Source organism: Pollachius pollachius (genome assembly GCF_949987615.1).
Source record: "Pollachius pollachius genome assembly, chromosome: 1".
In the NCBI taxonomy this organism is placed as follows: Eukaryota; Metazoa; Chordata; class Actinopteri; order Gadiformes; family Gadidae; genus Pollachius; species Pollachius pollachius.
The window spans coordinates 14,122,290-14,143,213 of record NC_136934.1 but is presented as its reverse complement, the minus strand read 5'-3'; the positions used below and the strand labels follow the sequence as shown (position 1 = coordinate 14,143,213).

Here is a 20,924-nt window from a genome sequence, read left to right as displayed (position 1 = left end):
GAGAGAGAGAGAGAGAGAGAGAGAGAGAGAGAGGAGGGCACCAACAGCAAGCCATTCAGGCTCTTTGGGGGCTCATCCTCGGAGATGGATCAGAGCTGAACAATATGGCCTCTCAGCGAACGGGATCCAGGCCCAACAAGAGAATAACAAATCACCCAGGGGAGGAAAAGAGAGGGACAAAGAAAGGGAAAAGGGGAAGAGGGAGAGGCATCTTTTAAAAGATGGGTGCAAAAAGCAACCCAACAAAAATAATTAAGCAAAAAAACAAAAAAAGGAAAGCCAACAGTCCTGGGACCTGCGGAGAGGGCGGCGGGTTGGAGACAGGGGCGTCTTTGTCTCCTGTGGGCTGGTGGGTGGCACACTACAAGGGATTTGACTGTGACCGCACGCTCTCTGCGGAAGCCCTCCAGTACAGCGGTATGGACGTGTAATCCCCCGACGATGCATTCATAAAAACAGGTTGTGTCAACGGTGCCAGGCCTGTGCCTCTCTTTGTGCCTTTTCTGTATGATCCCGCCTTGGCAGAGAGGTAAAGAAGGGAGAACAGGGTGAGGGTGGCTGTAGAGAGGGTGGAGGAACGTAGTGGGGGGGCTGTAGAGAGGGTGGAGGAACGTAGTGGGGGGGCTGTAGAGAGGGTGGAGGAACGTAGTGGGGGGGCTGTAGAGAGGGTGGAGGAACATAGTGGGGGGCTGTAGAGAGGGTGGAGGAACATAGTGGGGGGTTGTAGAGAGGGTGGAGGAACGTAGTGGGGGGGCTGTAGAGAGGGTGGAGGAACGTAGTGGGGGGGCTGTAGAGAGGGTGGAGGAGCGTAGTGGGGGGGTGTAGAGAGGGTGGAGGAGCATAGTGGGGAGGCTGTAGAGAGGGTGGAGGAGCAGGGTGGTGGGGCTGTAGAGAGGGTGGAGGAGCAGGGTGGTGGGGCTGTAGACAGGGTGGAGGAGCAGGGTGGTGGGGCTGTAGACAGGGTGGAGGAGCAGGGTGGTGGGGCTGTAGAGAGGGTGGAGGAGCAGGGTGGTGGGGCTGTAGAGAGGGTGGAGGAGCAGGGTGGTGGGGCTGTAGAGAGGGTGGAGGAGCAGGGTGGTGGGGCTGTAGAGAGGGTGGAGGAGCAGGGTGGTGGGGCTGTAGAGAGGGTGGAGGAGCAGGGTGGTGGGGCTGTAGAGAGGGTGGAGGAGCAGGGTGGTGGGGCTGTAGAGAGGGTGGAGGAGCAGGGTGGTGGGGCTGTAGAGAGGGTGGAGGAGCAGGGTGGTGGGGCTGTAGAGAGGGTGGAGGAGCAGGGTGGTGGGGCTGTAGACAGGGTGGAGGAGCAGGGTGGTGGGGCAGAGAGGGTGGAGGAACGTGGTGGGGGGCTGTAGACAGGGTGGAGGAGCAGGGTGGTGGGGCAGAGAGGGTGGAGGAACGTGGTGGAGGGGCTGTAGAGAGGGTGGAGGAGCAGGGTGGTGGGGCTGTAGAGAGGGTGGAGGAGCAGGGTGGTGGGGCTGTAGAGAGGGTGGAGGAGCAGGGTGGTGGGGCTGTAGAGAGGGTGGAGGAGCAGGGTGGTGGGGCTGTAGAGAGGGTGGAGGAGCAGGGTGGTGGGGCTGTAGACAGGGTGGAGGAGCAGGGTGGTGGGGCAGAGAGGGTGGAGGAACGTGGTGGGGGCTGTAGACAGGGTGGAGGAGCAGGGTGGTGGGGCAGAGAGGGTGGAGGAACGTGGTGGAGGGGCAGAGGGGGTGGGATAATGGGATGGTGTGGGGAAAAAGGAGAGGTGTGGCTGGGGGGGTTAGAGGGCAGTGCCTGCGTTCTCATCCAGGTCAAAGATGGCATATTTAATTGCGTCCTCAGTCTTTGAGTGTACGCAAATGAGGTCTCTCCACAGGCAGAGTTGATTGTCTCTTTGAATGTGTGTGTTTCAGGGGGAGAGCGAGAGAGGGAGGGAGGGAGAGGGAGGGAGGAAGAGAGAGGGAGAGGGCGAGGAAGAGACCGAGCATGTGTATGTGGGTATGTGTGTGTGTGTGTCTCAGTTTTTCTCAGAGTGCACTAGTTCTCCAACAAAAGCGCTTTGGCCCCTGTGTGATTACAGCTGAAAGACACAACAGAGAAAGAAGAATCACAAGAAAGGAAGTCTTTTATCGATGACACTTTGGTAAGAAAACCAAAAAGAATTCAGGTTTTCCACCAACAAGAAGGACTTGTCTCCTGAAGTCTGTGCCGGCTGGGGGCAGCTTGACATAGAAATTCCAACCAAAAAACTGAAGAACATTCCACCCATGCATAAATCACAAATCACAAGAAAGTGTGTTATGACATGTTTATTTTTAGAATCTATAGAGATCATCCCAGAAAATGGAGCAGAGCTCGTAAGGAGATGGAGTGATTGAAAATAAAGGAGTGCAAAGAGGAAGTCAGCTACAGTAATGTTTCCTCTGCCATCATAAATATACGGATGTGCAGTAGAACAGAGGCACTTTCAATTCAAATTTGAATTCAATTTCAAAGTTCTAGATAAGCGAAACTAGAGGTTACCTCCTCTCTCATCTCCTTTGTCTCTTTCTTGAGGCGTCTTTTTAAATCTGCAGAGAGAGAGAGAGAGAGAGAGAGAGAGAGAGAGAGAGAGAGAGAGAGAGAGAGAGAGAGAGAGAGAGAGAGAGAGAGAGAGAGAGAGAGAGAGAGAGAGAGAGAGAGAGAGAGAGAGAGAGAGAGAGAAGCAGAAAACCACTAACCCTTTTTTTTCCTAAAGTAAACTTTCAAGAATCTAATTTATGCTGGCTGTCGCCGAAATCTCTTCGGGCCCGTAATTCATCTGAACTAATCAAGTCTATCCTAAACGGCAATTCCAAGAGGGTCTTTGAAGTGCAGGCCTGTACTGTAGTGTCTGGCGGTGCATTCGATCCCTAACTAGGACGTCAAGCCCTCTGCGGCATCACATGTCCACAGTAAATATTGCAATTGGCAGAGCAGGTCCTGCGAGCGGATGTGCTATATTACCAATGTCAGCCTCCCAAGGGCCGCGAGAGTGATGGCTCATTCTAATTCTACAGGACAGAGGGAAGATAGAAGAGAGAGAGAGAGAGAGAGAGAGAGAGAGAGAGAGAGAGAGAGAGAGAGAGAGAGAGAGAGAGAGAGAGAGAGACAGAGAGAGAGAGAGAGAGAGAGCGTTTGAGCTATTCTACAGAATAACCTGCGGGAAAGAGAGAGTGGGAGAGATAGAGCGGAGATTGACTCATCAAAGTGACACCTGAGTGTCTTCCTGAACCCGGTGTTTAACAAAGTAGTGGCACGCAGCAACGGGGAGGAATAATCAGGAGAAATTGGGCGCGAGCGGGAAATGTCTCAAAAGGGTAAAAAGGACAGAGAAAAATAAAGCCAGGGAAAGCGACAGGAACAGGAGAGGGACAGAAAGAGAGAGAGAAAAAACAAGTGCTATCAGAGGCTCCAGATGGCCTCTTGAGCTCTGGCTTCCTGTGCAGGAGTACAGAGGGGCTACGGCGATCCTGAGGCTCTGCACACACCGACACGGGTGCTGCCAAGGCAATGCAATCACGGTAACGTAGCGCATGACACCGAAAACGAGACATCCTTGCACAGATTTTTCTTTTTTGGTTTTCGTTTTCACAAGGAGCTATGTTGTCGCCGGGCTGTTGCTCCTGAATAAATAAAGAATACGGTTGCATAATACTGATCATATCTCATTAGAAAACAGCCTCACGGAAGGAGGATTTAGTGCACTCAAGCATCCTAAGAATGTTCACTTTAGATTGAGGGCTACATGAGCTTCATTTCACACAAACACACGCACACACACACGCACACTACTGAACATCGACAGAAAGCTCCATGCACGAAACGAAAGAGAGTGCCCTTTTACTGAAAGTTAACTGCAGTGGCACCTTCACAAAGAGCGGCAGAATCCTCAGCCACTCGCAGTTTACCATTTCAAATAAATAGATATTTCAAAACACTTTCTTTAACAAGCGGATTGCTTGGAATTGCATCCGGAGAGCCTTTGTGCCATCACTGAAGCCTCAGGACATTGTGAACGGACGTAGCCGTTAACAATGGCATGCTGCCCTGATGCCCATCACTACCCACTATGACGACAATACACAAGCGGTGAGGTGCACCATTAACTCCATGGGCAGCCAATGCTGGTTGTACGACTACTAATGCTCGCGCCGAGCACCACTTGCACCGCATGTTTATAGTGACTGTGTCGAAACGATCCTACAGAGCGGATGGTCTTCTCGGCTTCTGCTTTATTTGTGTCACCCATGGTCATGATATGTATTACACTGGATATGTTGTCATTTTCAAAACGTGTTTCCAAACGACCGTGACCATGTAATGGTCATTTGGCCATACTGTCTTGGTCGTGTGATCCAGGAAAATTACATTGTTCAATTACTTTCTTCTGTAAACAGAAACCCCCTAAGCACCCCTCATAGACTAACCCCTTAACTTAAGGATGCTTCCTACACCCTTGGTGTCAAACCCTGCACCGCCAATACAGTCTTCATTTCCCAACGAAGAACATTTCATTTTTCCTTCGTTTGCATTCCCCTATGGCCGCAAAATCTCCTCTTCCTCCCTCCTCCTCCTCCTCTCCTTCTCTCCCTGTCCCCCACCATGCCCTCCATGTCCAACAGGGTGTGTAGGTGGGTGGAGGGGTTCCTTGTTGCCTTCTGCAGAGAGGTGGTGCAGGGTAGGTGGGATGGGGATGGGGGTGGGGTCTCCCCTTGCATGCAGCAGTGCTCATGTGAGGCAGGGCGGACTGACGGGAGTATGGCCTATACCAGCTGACAGGTTCTATACCAGGGCCATGCATTAAACATGTGGAGTACCGTCACTCAGACGGCATGTGATTTCCTATGCAGATGATAAAATATAGGTCACACTGCAACCACCACCACCACCATTACTACTACTACAACCACAATCTGCGAGGGTTGGGTCGGGAGGGGGAGGAACTGGTGGGTGTTTATGGCCCCGGCGTGCAGGCGCATGGCGGACATATTTCATGTGCTGCAGTGAACACCACCAGTGACCAAGAGACTGGAAATTCAGAGTCGGAACGCGTCGGAAACGAGAAGCAAAGCAAAGCACCGTCTAGCCGTGACGGGCTCGCCCGCACCCTGATGTGCCCGCCAGCGGTTGAGTGAACAAGAACTCGTTAGCTGTTCATTCAATTAAAAAAGTGTAACCAAAGAATAGACGATTGTTAACCATTAAACAGGGGCAAGTAACGTAGCATAATGCTAACTAGAGGATGCTGGGGAGATGCTTTGGGTCCGGAGGCTGGGTGTCGGTGGGCCAGGGGGATGTGCTCCTGCTGGAGAGGGTTAAGGAGGCAGCCTCAATGGTACTGTGTCTCCCACGCTCCACTCTGGTTACCCTCCATCAATACCATACAGAAGGTGGCCCACTCGCGCTTCACTTCCCTTTGTCGTTTGATGATTTTCTTTCAGTTCCCTTCTTGTTTTTAGTCTTTGTAGCATTATTGGATTGTCCATAATTGTCCATCCCACTCCCTTGCTCTCTTTTCCCCTCTCCTCTGCTTGTGTCCTATACCCTCATCTTCCTCTCCTCTTTCCTAACACTCCCACTCTCCCAGTAGTTCACTTTTCTTTGTCAACAAAATTGGTTAGCATTGGAGATGTTATGACTTTTTATTCTAATTATCTTGACACTTGCGGTTGATTCTCAACTATATTTGCATTTTGGTTGCCTCTTCATCTTCACAATGTTTTGACATTGCTGGATTACACTGTAGTGTATTTGCTGGAGATTTTCTGCAGGAAGCAAACTTATAAGAAACTAATGAAGGATCTCAGATGAAATTTAAAAAGAAAACCCAGCGCACGGAAGGTCTTTGAACAACAATGTTCACACCGCGGAATATATCATTTTCATTCCGCGTCGCTCCTCTGGTGAACGTTTGGCGAGGCAACAGTGCCCCCTAATGTTCACCAGAAGAATTGCAAGTGATTGTGCTTTTTGTTAAATCGATGGTACTCGTATTAAGCTGCTCCTTTTTGTAAAATTAACTAGTCCCCCTGACTGTCTCCACCCACCACGGGATATTTTGTAAGTAGATTAAAATAAATGACATGCCTGGGGAGAACATGGTGAAATACAGGCACACATTTTATAATAATCTCCTTGCTGTCACAGGCTAGAATATGTACAAATCAAAGCTCTTGTTTAAGCACACAGGAAGCAGAAAACGATCAGCCCTTCTACTACTGTCTGAGATGCATTCACAAGGGATACAATAATACATATACGACACTTTGTGATTCGATGTACTGAGTTGATTACACCAAATACTGGCTCAACCTTTGAAAACGAACCAGGCATTTGGAACAAAGGCATGGCCCTTAAGTTTTGAAAGTTTTTGAAAGGTATTACAGGGAGGAAAGAAACTCAGAAAAAATGCATTGCATATATCGATTTCTTCTATGCTTATATCTTGTGTCTCTGTCTTTAAACTCAAATAATAGAAACAGTGAACGTTATTCACACCCTTTTATGTTGCTCAATATGTACGTCAAGAGAGCAGCTGATTTAAAAGAGAACCTAGCTTTCAAAAAATACTATTTTTTTCTTGTTAATCCAAATCCCGTGGCTGGTGCAATTAAATAAAGCCAGCAGGCCCACAAGGACCAGACTATTGGTGTGCAATCACACCCCCATTAGCCAATAGGAAGGCAGCGATACCCATGGAAACAGAACTGTCGAGTACTGCTTTGCTACCATAGCAAAGTAACAGTAGCATCCAAAATGAAATGGTGTAAATTGGTACAATTTTATATTTTATGTTATTTTAATTGTCTAATTAATATGGAAAAATATAGTGACACTGGCAGGAGCAGCATAAAAGCCATATTTTATGCGATAAAATATATATGCTATATTGCCCATACCATAATCAAATAATAAAACAGCAGCACAATATTGTGAGTACATGAAGGTCCTTGTGATTCACTCATAAAAATAATTAAAGAACACCAACAACAACAACAGTGCCGTGGGTCTGACAGAAAAGCAAATGTATGACTAATGGAGAAAAAGTCATTATCGGATAATGTGGAAGGCTCTAGGCGGAGGGAAGAGGCCCAGGAGACCCGGGATAACAAGCTTCCAGGGATCTCTGCATGCTCCCGACCCTGACGCATGGCCACTCTCAAGACACACCAGGATTAGCATCCTCAGCACCAGGCAGGGACAGATGCTAAACGGATGGATGGCTGGGTGGGTGCAGGGAGGGGAAGATGGATGGATGGACGGGTGGATGGATGAACGGATGGATGGATAGATGATAGATGCATGGGAGGATATATCCATGCATTCATGGATGAAGGGGTTTCCTCAAGGAGATGTCATCGTGACTATGACTTTGCAATAATCGGTATACAAATCTATGGTGAATGACAATGGCCTAAGTTTTTGCAGATGTGTTTCTGCATGTGTTTAAAAGGAGGCAGGTGCAAAGAATGAATGGGTATTTTTGTGTGCAGTGTCTATGTATGCGCGTGTGTGTGTGTGTGTGTGTGTGTGTGTGTGTGTGTGTGTGTGTGTGTGTGTGTGTGCGTGCGTGCGTGTACCTCTGAGTCCTCTGCACGGAGGCCCAGCTGCAGCACAGCACTGGGGTCCTTCAGTTTGGCTTGGCTGGACTGAGCCATCTGCAGGTTCAACTGCCAGCCCACGTGTTCCAGCTGCAGCACACACACAGACACACACACAGTCATTTCTTTCAATTAGAGAAGGTGACCCTCTTCTGCAGTCCAAATATTGAGACTAAGAAAGTGCCTAAAAAGACAACACTAGCAGGCTGGTGCACATCATTCGGAAATAGAAACTCACAAGCTGCCTTTCTTTTATTTATTTTTTTATATTAATATACTTTTAACGGCTGGCAAGGTAGGATGAAGAAAGTCTGCATAAAATATTCCTCAAACACAACGTGCATACATTCACACACACGTAACCCCACAAACGCACACAGGGACACACAAGACTGTAACAAGGGTAAGTAGAACAGCAGGTAATGAGTCGATGGTATCCAAAGATTCAGTCTTGTCAAGTTAAGCAAAGTGTGGGCCTGTTTGTTGGTTCAGCCTGCTCCCGTGAGTATTAAGACATCCAACCGACTCGAGTCAGTACTGTGATCTCAGCGGTAGACCACCTCTTCCCCCCCTCTAGCGAGTGTGCTCTCTGTGTGGACCGCAAGTCAGTTCTCCTTCAGAGGGGAGAGCAAGTTCCACCTTGACATCGTCTGCCAGCCGGCCAATTAGATAATGAGCTGCAGCAGCCTCTCGCAGTAGCTGGGAAGGTGAGTGCTGGCCCAGCCCGTGGCTGTCTTATAATGGCTGTGTATATGTCCAGGTTAGCTAGATATAAATGTCCAAATTTAAATTTGTTGAAATCCTACATTATCTGTAGCACATACAAAAACCAGAGGAAATCCAGTTCAGCCATTATGACATTTTGTGCAACAAAGTAAATGACACCTGTTTAGAGAGAACAATGTGTTCTTTGTCAAATGAACAATGTGTCTCAAACGGTTTGCAGAGATTTACACATCGAACAATGTATTCAATCTCTGTCAGTGTTTTCTTCCTGAGCGGTACGGATTCTATGACTCTCAATCAACTTTAGAAGGCTTGCATATTAAATGTCACTCAGCGAGGATGAGTTTGTAATTGGAATTTACAAACATTCAAATTTGCGCATCACAAAAAATGTATGGGTAGTTTGTTTCTTAGAGGTTGAAATTTTATTGGATGCTTGCACTGTCCAAAAGCCTTGCAGTGTGTCCTCTGTCCTTCCTTCCTCCTTCCTTCCTTCTCCCAACACCCCCTCCCTCTCACACACACACACACACACACACACACACACACAGATGAATTGTCTGTGACTGGCTAGCTGGCTGATGCACTGAGATATAGCTCATCAGTCAGTTGTTGCAGTGTGATACATGAGCAGTGGAGAAGAGAGGTGGCCAAGTGTTTTACGATGCAGAGTGGAGCAATAATAGTAAACCATGTGTGAATGATAGACTCTAGAACCCCGACTCAGCATTTTAAGAGAATTCTGTGTAGGAGTTGCGTGTTTCCTCTGTGGAATCTGCTGCACTAAAAAACAATTGCACATGTTTGCCTCACACAGACAGTGTGAAAGTGCAATTAAAACTTTCACACCATAGGTCTGAATACCATGTATTCAGACCATGTATTCAGACCTGAATACCATGTATTCAGACCTATTCTGAATACAGTGTACCGTGTATTCAGAATAGGTCTGAATACATGGTACACTGCGGTCATTTCAGAGCTTTGGACACCGATAACAATAGCAAAAGGGAAAAGCAAGACTTAAACAAATGGATTGCGACGACAGAAAAGGATCACAAGAAATGTCCGTTACGCAAGAGAAAGTTCAAAGGAAAGGCAAAAACGCCATATAATTAAGCACAACAAGGGCAACTATTTGCCCTATTTAAAACAAAGACAACAGATTGCTTCCTGTTCTCAGGGACCTGAGACCCAGTTTCGAGAAACTGTGACAAAAAAAACAAGCAACCAAGCAGCGTCCTATTTTCCCTCTGATGTTCTTCAATACACGAGTATTGAAGAAGACACAAGTTATGTCGGAAAACATTGTTTTGCATTCTGCATCTACTCTCCGCAGCCAAAGCCCAGGTAGATCGGTGACCCCCTCGCTGTCCTGCTGTTAGAAAAAAGAGCCGCAGCAGCTGTAGTCAGGGACGACAGGAGAGACTACGCACAAGTCCCTGGGAAGAAAATTCTCTGAAGATGTACGACGACAAGAGCAACGACATATCACCGAATGCAAATGGAAGGTTGTTATTTTTGTTGTCTCATTATGCTGTTTTTGTCAACAAAGTGCCCTTTTTATGAAGCAGAATATTCAGGAAGAGAACATGCGGTATAATAAGTGGACGATGTTTGTTTGAACTATTACCACATGGGAGAGGGATGGGGGGCACAGTTAAATACAACACTGTGAGTGTTGGGCTTGACTCATATCTGCATAATTCATGCTTAGTGCCAGATCGGTGATAATGTCCCCTAGCTACAGGCTCTAGTTTCAAAATAAATAATGAGAGCATACATTTGAATGACACACAGATAAAAGCAGAAAAAGCTCATATGTGCTTCACTGAATGCCATCAGTAAACATTGAATCCACAAATGATGCAGATAGATGAAAAATCAGAAAAGGTGGCAAATCTAAATCCTTAATTCTGAACTACATTTTTCGCTGTTGTAAGGTGCCCAACCCCAGCTCAATCCAGCTCAACCTGGCAACTATTTCTCCATTGAATCACCTTCTTTGGGGCGAAGACGGTCTGCCTGAGCTTATCCACCAGCTCCGGGCCAGCGGTGGCCCATGTCTGGGTGAACACCTCCGCCTTCTCCGGGCTCACGTGGACCGCATCCAGCTGCTGCTGTAGTGATGCCGGCTTCACATTATGATACACCGCCTGAGAAGGAAACACCACAGGACAGTAGAGAGCATATGAAAAGGACGACCTCACCTGATTATCAATGTATCCTTAAAGTAATAAACGCTATTCATTCATGTGCATACAATTATCACCTATATCTTGTATGTTGATTTATATATGGCCATATATATTGGAGGACAATATTGATATTTATTTTAAGGTCCAGAACTAGTATGTGCACACACATCTTAAAATACCATACTGTATGTTTTTATGACGTGACAAGATGTCGGCTTCTCTTCTGTACAATATTGTGATCTGCTACAATCATTTTTATCTGCATTTACACAGCAGTAATTTGTCGATATTGTTTCCCATGCTTTTAACCCACCTCGATGGGAGCAGTAGGTGGCAACATTCCTGCTTGGACCTAGCACGAGCCTTATACAGAACCAATAGGACTTTTCACACAATTATACACCCTGGTATTAGTTGATAAATACATGACAAAACCATAAGCAGAAAGAGACAATGCTCCATATCATACTTGTTCCAGGATAAATGAGACTGTTTCGAGAACTAGCGTGAGAGCAGGTTTCTCCAATGATAGCGCGGCTTGAAGCTTCAGCTCCTCGTCTTCACTAAGTATCCGCTCTCCCTACGTTAAATTACAAAAGGAAAGCAGCCATTAGAATTGTTATGAGAGCTGTACAGATGTCACTGTTAGAGTAAAAATAAACAAACACTATCGAATAAATATATATCCAGAAACAATTCTGTTAATACATTATTTTTCCATAGCACCTGTGCTTAACAGTTAAATATCTGATATTTGAATGAATACAGTGCAGCAGGCTTACCTTCAGGTGAAGTTTCTGTATGATCCTAGAGATCAGTCTCGAGAATTTGTTCACGTCAATAGCATTGATGAAAGCCACTGCCTCTTTGATGCTGGATGGAAGAAACAGCAACTTTACCCTCATTCGATATGCATATTCCATAAAGATATTCTAAATAACGAGGGACGAGATGTATTGGAATATCAGACTTCGAATGGCAATAACAGAGTCCAGAATATTCTTCAATTAAGACCATTCACGTACGGTAGTTCCTCAAAACTAGCCCTTTCTAGTTCTCAAAACAACGTATACAACACCATGAAGAATATAATGTGTTAATGAAGCACTCAAAATACCCATGTTGAGGAATTGTGTCTCAAGTCTACAATGCTCCCCTGTAACATTGCACTGAATACAGTAACTGTTAGCTCACTTATCTATAGTAGCCTATTTGAGTGTAAACAATAACATACCTTTGCGTTTCTTTGAAAATAGACGCCATGGTGTTTAATTGTTATTAATAAAGCACCATCGATAAAAGTAGATATTTTTTGTTGCCACAATGTAAACGTCACTTCTCTCTTCCTGTTGTCACAAGTAACGCACGTGAGTGTCAAAACTGCGCAGAAATGCGCTCTCATGTACAATTCATTCAGAATTAGAAACAACTAAATCGTAATCTCTCAGAAAAATTGTAAAATGGTAATAATAAGCTCTTAGTTAGGAATATTCATAGATATACTCAAAATGAAGATTTGTGATCGCCGTTATGATACGTTGGGGTCGCTGTTTGCGCAGTAAATGCGCATGGTAAATTAACTACAGCATTGACAGATCCTAATCTTACGATATTTATTTTATTGTTTTCAGAATTGCCAGGAAAAAAGTGATGTGTGATTAAAGTTATTTCTGGGTATTAAATGCATGCCATTCATTATTCAACAGGGTACTAAGTGGTGGGTTGTCATTTCTGGGCATAAATATATCACTCTCATGATGACATCATCGATTTCGGTATTCTCAGGGGCCAAATACTTGCAAGAAATATCTTTATATATCCTTCAATGAGGTTTGGTTTTATAAGAATTGAACACCAATTGAGGCAAATTCATATTTTTTCTCCTTCAAATTAACCGACACAAAGACACACAAAAGATTGAATACTTTATTTACTTGCAAAAGTAAAGAAAAAAACGCCATGCATATAATAAAATCTAAAGAAATATTTTCATTATTTTGCAAACTGATAAGACAATGAAAAGACATATCCGCATATACAGTAATAATTACCATCATACAGCATTATTTTAATATAAGAATATTCTTTCACAGTTTGTTTTGATTTTACAAACCATTTCAACAATACTGTTTCACTTTGCCATTGAATTCGGTTACACACCGTGAACGATGAATGGAATGATTGCTATGTTCTGGCACAACCAAACCAACCAGATGGTCCCTATACTCCAGAAAACACTTCCTACTAAAAACCTTGATCTTCATACAGGCAGAGACGTACAAGTAACCAAACAAAAATAAACATTTCAATAGATCTCCAGGTCCAAATCAGCTGATCGTTAAGGAGTGCCTGTGGGGGGTGGGGGCAGAGGAATGTACTACAGTTCAATAAATACTTCCATCTTCTCTCTCAAACCAACAAGCCACACAGAGGAAATTCATTTTAAAACAGGACAAATCAAAAAAACTAAAAAGGAAAAATATGATAGAGGAAATCTTTTGCTTCACGCAGTACCTTCAATACTCATATATGTTGAATAAAAACTTTGTGACGTGAGGTTTTGGTAAACAAATTGCATCACAGTAAACACTGGTGGACATCTGCGGGACGGGGTAGCCATCTTGCTGCCACTATTTGAAGGAGGGTAAGTTTGGCACTTTTATGCTGATATCTCCAATGTTGATGTTTCTGGGCATTTCGGGGAGATTCATGTTCTTTACGGCGGATACGGCGCGAGCGGGCGCCCCTGCGATGCCGGCCTAGATTCACATGGAGAAAAGAGACAAGCAGGATCACTAAGAAACACCTCGGAATCAGACATGATGTGCACGACTCCACATCACCGTTAACACATGACAATCCAAACACGCTCACACACACACACACACACAGACATATGATGCAATACTCAACATATAATTCTAACAACGATAAACAACAGACAAAATGCAAAAAAGCACTGACAAGTAAAAAAAACAAAAAAACAAACAGACATGTGCAAATGTACATTCAGATGTCGTACGTAGCCTCATATGCACATGCACTATTCGGTTCTTGGATGGTTTACATCACGAACCGGAAAACCACTATGAAGTCGACTGTGAGAGAAGATAAGTAGGTCATTCGTTTGGGTTTGGATCACTCAGCTGTATTTGACATGTATCAATAAGCATGGGCAGCATTGCTCGCAACTTGTGGCCCCTCAGGCTCTAGAAGACCGGTGAGGGTACAAAATACAAAGAGAGAATTTTGGTAAAGCAGTACAGGGAATAAATGAAATTGGATATGAAGAAATGAAAAATGAGGCTTTTAGATAGATATGCATAGAGATGTGTATAACAAATGTGAACATAATAATGGATGTTATGGAGGTTATTTTACAGGTTAATGTGCTTCACAAATGCGATGTAATGTCATAGTGAGGTTAAATGGTTTACTACAAAGGGAACTTAAAAAAGGAATATATATATATATATATATAGATACAGTGGAATTGCTTTTTATGACTGCTTTAGTTGGCGTCTCGGACGCCATTTCTAAAATGTAAAACAGGTTAGGATATTGTTATAAAAAATATAATTAAGGAACACTTTAGTGCATGGTGTTAACTATTAATGGCATGAGAACATTGTAAGCCTAACAAGGGACAAGACTAAGGGATCTATTTTCAACTCTCCAAGACAGTGAATCTCAAAGCTATTTTTTCCAGAGTACAGCTAATACAGCTAATGGTATTTTTACAAACAACTGTTTAAACAGTTTTTTTATATTTTGGCAAAATGTGTTAAGAACATTTGAGAATCACTGCAGTTAGAGATCCCAGACTAGTCTAATCTTTAGTCAGCAGACCCACAAATGTCACTTTATCCTTAGAAAATGGCCTTTCAACCAGGTGACCAACTCTGAAATACACAAACCCTTAATGTCTTTATGCATGCTGATCTATGCATGCCTGTGTGCTACATCTGCTGCCTGCAGGAGTAATGCAAGACAGAGAGAGGAGTGCAACCTAGATTTAGTGTAATGCTGAGCCAGAACTTGTCATCCTGGTGGATATTTCCCACGTGTTAGGTTGCTTGGATACCTTTGGTTACATTACCCCGTAACTGGCCAGGTCACTGGGTGGAGAGGGTATCTAAGGCTGTGTGAATAGTCAGGTCACACCATGATACCAGATTCTAGTGAAACACTACTGCAGCTCTTTGGCTCGCTATGCAGAGGAAGGGTCCCATGATGGAACCATGACACACACTGCACTGTAGTGTGCTACAATATAGTGCACTAGAGTATACTATACACACTGTACTCTAATTTGCTGTTTATGTGGTCCCAAACACAGTGACATCAATATCATGCAACCTTAACCCCTGGGTTGACTGGAGTATTTATAGGTTAAGGAATGTACGCTAGAATATAATTCTTGGATACATCTATATCTTTTTCTAATAAATGGTCAGGCCGTAGAAGAAGGTGTACCTGAAAGCAAGGAGGCCAAACAAATCAGGTGTATAGAATAACCTATGCATAAAACATGTTTGAACCTGAATGTACAGATTTAGAAATCTGAAATGCCAAAGGCTTGGCTATTGATACAGAGATAATTCACCACTTTCAGTGGTAGTGCTGGGCGACTGGATATCATTCTAGTCCCTGAATCTGTGTTTCAACAAACAACACCTCGCTAAAGTTACAACACATGTATTAAGAAAAACACCAAAACATTTCTGGGTCTGCCATTAAAGATGTCTATGTTAGCGGCATTAATTTGAATATGTGGAAAGCCATATGGAAGGATTTGTGTAAGGGGGTAGGAAGGGGGTTAAATTTTAGTTGAAGTCGAAGTACTCAGTTGTAAATTTCTCAGTACCTGTGTCTACCTGTCCTGCCTGGTAGACTGAAAGATAAACGTCTGCAAAGAGAGAAAAGAATGGAAAGAACTGGATAGGTCAGGGAAAAGAGGAATGAGGAATGTTAGAAGCAGATCGAGGTCATCACAGTTTATTTCCACAGAAACAGTGACAGGACCTATGATAGGCCGCATCCGTAGTAAATAAAAAAAGGTGGTGATTAAAAGTTGTTGTTTTTTAACTATATCTCTGACAAAATATGTTTAAGATCATAGGTTCAAATAAGTAAGTGCAATCAATCTGTCTGCGCCAAACAGCAAGGACAGATCTTCGTTCCTGGGTTACTGTCATCTTAATGGACAGCGTCACTTTGAATCACCATCACTGTTTTTTGTTGTTTTTCACACACAGGCCTACGTAGGTCCAAGGGAAGAGACAGAATAGTTCTGGTCTGTTTCAACAGGAGCAGACTCATTTTACACATCTGCCAAAAAAGGAAACTCAGTTTGATCCAAAACAGATGATCAATTTCAGATGATTAGGAAAGCGTTACTTGTTAATTGAGAAACAGCACAAATCTATAGGAAGTTTAGTCTCAAGATGGTAGACCAGTTCAACCAATTTGCATAATTGATTAAGTGCTTTGTGAATGCACTTGCCTGAAACAAGCCATTATTAAATAATGTTAGGCTCAGTCAGTGGCCTGATTATTCCTCACTTCCTGGCTTCTTTGTGGAAAATTGTATCTAACCTGAAATACAGTACGTGTTCAACTTGAAATGCATGCTAATGTTTAATGAAAAAGTATTAGTATGGTTATGCCTTAGGCATTATTAGATGCTAATGCTAATTCTTAATACAACACAGAGAATAGCACCTTTTAATAGACCAGCAGTCACGGTGTGTGGTGGAGTGAAGGAAGCTACTGCCATAAATTCAGGTAAAAGTTTAGGCTTATGAGCCTCTTGTATGATCAGATGTGTTGTAACAGAACAATGTCCTAGTTTGCCTAGTATTGTCTAAATCAAAATGATATCGTAACCATAGTGACTAAATGTATTTACAATAGATTAAATATTCTCCTTTTGGCTAAAGCCTATAACAAAAACCACGACCACACGTTGTTATTCCTCAATTGTTACACTGCTTGCCAAAGTGGCATGGACATGATATTAAATATAGTGAATGAGAGATTTGATGACCAATAGCAGTAGCAAAAAAGATGCACTGGGCGAATGGGCAACTGCAGCGGTAGTAATGACAAACCAATGGAACCATGTTTGTGTTACAGTGAGACGGAGGCGCCCCGCACCCTGAGTCTGGTTTCGTGTGGAGCCGGGTGTGACAGCGAGGGGGCAGGAGAGAGCGCAAACAGACAAAGAGTAAGTCGGGAGCATCCACGAGGGCAGGAGTAGCATGCAGGATGCAGCATACACGCATGCCTGCAATATACCATGAAGGCAAAGAGGAGGTAAGGGGGGAGGGGGAACAGGGGGGGGGGGTTGTGGAAGGCGGAAAAAGGTTGCTTACCTCCGATTTCTCCATCTTGTTCTGGGCGTCCACCTGCATGATGATCTCGTTCATGTTGGTCTCCAGAACCATGCCACCCATCACCATCTCTGCCAGAATGTTGTGGACCTACCATAGGCGGGGAAGACGCCCACATATGTATACAGCGTACTGCTTTATTCTCACTGTGTACTATAATATGGTTACAAAATCCCCCCAGGGTTGATGAAGTTCAATCTGATTTAGAGCCTAATCTAATATAACAAATCCATTTAAAAAGCACAGCCCAGGCTGGTATTGGCCGTTTCTGTCCTGTATCACCTATTCTGGAGCCATCTCATTTTGTTGTTTTTTGCTGCCATAAATATTCTTGCTTGTGAACTCTTTTGCTCCAGCCCACTCGGCTTTCAGCCTTCCACATTTGCTTGCTTTCTGCTTGTTATAAGGTTAATTACTTTCTGCCATGCCCTTATTAAGGGTTAGGTTTAGGGGATGTCATCAAATAGGGACATGTGAGGCCTTTTGAGACTAAAACTGAGATAAAGAGCTTTACAAATAAACTTGACGTGTAATCTGTGTACCCCCCTATACTGCAGGATACAGAGTTGTAAACATTGAAAATGTTTAAAACGTTCTAGGGCCCTCAATTCTGTATGCAAGGCAAGGCATGTGATAGGTTGTTCCTAATATTAGATTGCAATGGCCGGCTCCCTTGTGTAGTTTATGTTTTTAACTTTATACTGAGCAGATTATGGATGATACATGATCCTTATTTAATAAGTAAACGAATGGTGTCATTATCAGAGCCCAAAGACCATAGAAATTGTTGTTACCTATGTATTACAATGAGTGCAACGTTCTACTTATGAATGTGCCATTCTGTTGAGCCATTTACCATTATTTGTGATGTCATAAGTGTAGGAAGCAACTTCGATGTACTATTATTGGGCAACAATATTCAAGGAAAATATGAATAGCTGAGACTGCTTTTTCCTACCTTGTCTACATGGAAAATTAAATCCAGCTCACAGACGTTCTCAAAGCATTTGTCCAGAGTTTCCACAAACACCTGAAGAAAAATGTACACCAATCAGTACAGAGTTATCAATGACTACAAAAAAAATTAAATCGACACGACAATATTCATGCAATTTATAGGTGTTCCACAGCAAACAACGGTGATTCATAATATCATTTATTTTAGAAGATTCTTTATTTACCTGGATTAGGTCTAAAATTCCAAGTTCACTCTCTGAGGAGTCCACACAAAACACGAAGTAAAGTGTGGCGTAGTGTCTGTAGATGAGTTTGTTTTCAGACCCGCCAATCAACCTGATTCACAAAGAGTTGGTTCAGAAAAGTAAACAAAGCAAATACACTTTACACTTTTTCGTAATCAACATATATTAAACAGCAATTATTCTTCTCATAAATATATACTCCTAAACAATATAGATGTGAGACAAGGTACTTGCAGTACTGATCCAGGTTACAAGCATACAATGTCATCACACTAATAGCAGCCAACAGAATATAATGAAGTAACTAGGACAAATAAGAGTGGAGTATATTGAAGATTCTAAAGTAGTAGTATGTGTTTGTGTATTCATGTCGCAAATACAATGATTGACCTTAGTCTTATCACGTTCTCCCCTCACAGAGGGCACTTTCTTAGACACACACACACACATACCACCCCCCCCCCCCCCACACACACACACACACACACACACACACACACACACACACACACACACACACACACACACACACACACACACACACACACACACACACACACACACCACACACACAGGAAGGGTGTGGGACTAAACAAAGATGTTTGAGTGCCCTTTTTTTTTTTTTTACCCCTGTGTGGTTGATGCTAATGTTGGCTAAAGACGAGCCAACATTAGCAAGAGTCGGCTAGCGAAAGTGGAGGCTCTTTTGTGTAGGAACCCGCAAGTTATCCTTGCTTGTTAATGGTATTAATTTGCTTTTGTTCATGTTCATTGACATTCAGTCATTTGGAAAATCTCTTTGACCCGATATTGACATATGGTATGTTCTCTCGTCTACCATGAGGATTTTCTGCAAACAAGACAACAATCCAAAGCGCTTGTATACAGTATTGCATGTGAGCCTGCTTATAATGTGCTCTTTGAGGTACAACAGACAAAAACAGAGCATCTCTACTCACATGCCTCCTTCCAGGAAGTTACAGACGTTCTCGTCTCGTTTGGACACCAGATGGAAGGTTTCCCTAATGATCTGCTGCTCCGTGTCTTCGCTCTGTGGAAGGATTTAGGAAATTAAAAGCGCGGAACACGATACTCATCTAATTACTGTGCCTTGGTCAATGATGAACTAGGCCGTGGAAGTGGGTGGGTGAGCTAGGTGTCAGTTTCTCTCATCTCCACCCTATATACAACTGTGCACTACAGACCCTGTCCCTGTTAAAGTCGGGGTTCCTCAGTAAAGTCTCCAAGCATCCTGGACAGGAAGCTCTCTCACACCACAGGATTTATTGATCTAATGAAAGGCCACATTTATCAATCTAGAGAGGGGCCTTTTACGGTTTCTGACCATGAGCTCACATTTAAAACGTATCTGAACAACTTAAAAGTTAATATGTCAACTCAGCATGAATTTTAATAGATTAAAATTCGGTTCCACTTCCAAATGAATAAAGCAAGACAAAAAAATGTATTAAGCTGTGTGCATCTGTAATTCTTTTTCTATGAGAGTGAAAGGTAACAGAGAAATTCAAGCACCCCTCCTCCATATTGATGTAGGCTACATGGGCAGGTTTGTAGACCTGATGATTTACAGAACCATTGAAACTTTAGATGAAAATATGTTAATATGTAAGTTTTTTTATATTACTTTTCTAAACCATGTTAGTGTGTGGAAAAGAAGAATATATGGGACAAATATAAATCCTCCCTTCTATCCTTAAATGAATGCCAGCAGATGTAGGCATGACCTAAAAACTTTGAAACTCTTAATATGCTTATTAAATCTCTCAAATGACTGAAAAGGCAAATATGTATGCACTCAGCATTGATGGTGAAATATTGGGCGGCAGATAGACAGTCAAAATAAAGCTGTCCCAGATGATGACATCCATTATTTCTATATTGCTCTGAATTACAGAAATATTTAATATAAAGGGGACAGTAAAAAAAACTGACTTGGACAAACAGACAACCTTCAAATATGCCCAATTACTGATATTAGCAAAAACTATTTCCAGATTGAGGTACATGCAAGTTGGTAGAATGCTAAATTCTTGGTGAGGAACGCCTCCGAGCACGAGTCAATCACAAGGGCGTAATTACATCATGTGACGTCAACACCAGCTATAGTCACTACATTTCGCCCCAATGCTCTGACAATGACAGTTCAGTTTACCATTTATTAGGAGGCTGTGAAGCAAAAAGGTCGAGCACATTGTTCAGAAGACTAAGGCCAGGGAGGAATCTGATAGTCTAGCCAGATGTTCAATTATTCACCGTCTAAAAGACTGTAACGTTAGTTCAGTCATCTTATACACCAGGATCGATGACATTTTTGCAAAAACGCTACGATCATGTTGCAAACCATGACAAGCTATATAAGTAATATATGAGATCAAATGCTAGTTTCTTAATACATGTTAAATGCACTGAATGAAACAAACAATATTAAGCTATTTACAGAAAGTGTAACGTTAGCCTAATAATACAAATTATATATAGGGTCATTGCATCTACAAGCTTGACCACAATAGATAAAGCACGATATCGGGTAACATAAATAAAGACGCTTGAGAATCGTACTTACATAATGCTCGTAGAATTTAGAAAGCCTTGGTTTCCCATGGTTGTTGAATATTAGAATGGCTTTAATCATGATGCTGGTGGTGAGACGGGGGAACAGAAAGGGGTCAGTCTATGAAAGACTGTTGTCTGTCAACCCCCGTGAACCCAATCCTCGCCCGGGAGTGGATGCCAAATCCCTTTTGGATATAAGAATTACTAGGCTAGCATACAACAACACGCTACTCC

General features: G+C 43.2%; 2 protein-coding genes across 3 annotated transcripts in view; both read right to left on the bottom strand.

Moving 5' to 3' along the window:
• Nucleotides 1-11,864, bottom strand: part of commd10 (COMM domain containing 10) — a 57,173-nt gene extending 45,309 nt beyond the window's left edge. The window contains exons 1-5 of the mRNA XM_079733722.1: nucleotides 11,754-11,864; nucleotides 11,302-11,392; nucleotides 10,989-11,099; nucleotides 10,322-10,477; nucleotides 7,575-7,685 (exon numbers count right to left, since the gene is read on the bottom strand). Of these exons, the coding sequence (XP_079589848.1) occupies nucleotides 7,575-7,685; nucleotides 10,322-10,477; nucleotides 10,989-11,099; nucleotides 11,302-11,392; nucleotides 11,754-11,782 (498 nt within the window). The 5' untranslated portion in view covers nucleotides 11,783-11,864. The remainder of the gene's footprint in view (nucleotides 1-7,574; nucleotides 7,686-10,321; nucleotides 10,478-10,988; nucleotides 11,100-11,301; nucleotides 11,393-11,753) is intronic.
• A 567-nt stretch (nucleotides 11,865-12,431) lies between these two features.
• ap3s1 (adaptor related protein complex 3 subunit sigma 1) lies at nucleotides 12,432-20,924 on the bottom strand. Of its 2 annotated transcripts, XM_079753169.1 has the most exons (7): nucleotides 20,701-20,924; nucleotides 19,076-19,167; nucleotides 18,096-18,207; nucleotides 17,873-17,944; nucleotides 16,897-17,004; nucleotides 15,387-15,456; nucleotides 12,432-13,278 (listed from the first exon to the last, which is right to left on the bottom strand). In XM_079753169.1, the coding sequence occupies exons 1-7, from the start codon at nucleotides 20,767-20,769 to the stop codon at nucleotides 13,097-13,099; spliced, it is 705 nt and encodes a 234-aa protein (XP_079609295.1). In that variant the 5' UTR covers nucleotides 20,770-20,924; the 3' UTR covers nucleotides 12,432-13,096. The 2 variants fall into 2 exon arrangements, with proteins under 2 accessions (XP_079609295.1, XP_079609294.1); XM_079753168.1 differs by lacking the exon at nucleotides 15,387-15,456.

What these genes read in the sequence shown, in the direction of transcription:
- ap3s1 (XM_079753169.1), bottom strand. Translation starts at nt 20,769, where the DNA reads ATGATTAAAGCCATTCTAATATTCAACAACCATGGGAAACCAAGGCTT. An exon ending in AACTTCCTGGAAGGAGGCAT is followed by an intron (nt 18,208 to 19,075) that starts GTGAGTAGAGAT and finishes TTTGTGAATCAG; the next exon opens with GTTGATTGGCGGGTCTGAAA. An exon ending in TAATTTTCCATGTAGACAAG is followed by an intron (nt 17,005 to 17,872) that starts GTAGGAAAAAGC and finishes CGCCTATGGTAG; the next exon opens with GTCCACAACATTCTGGCAGA.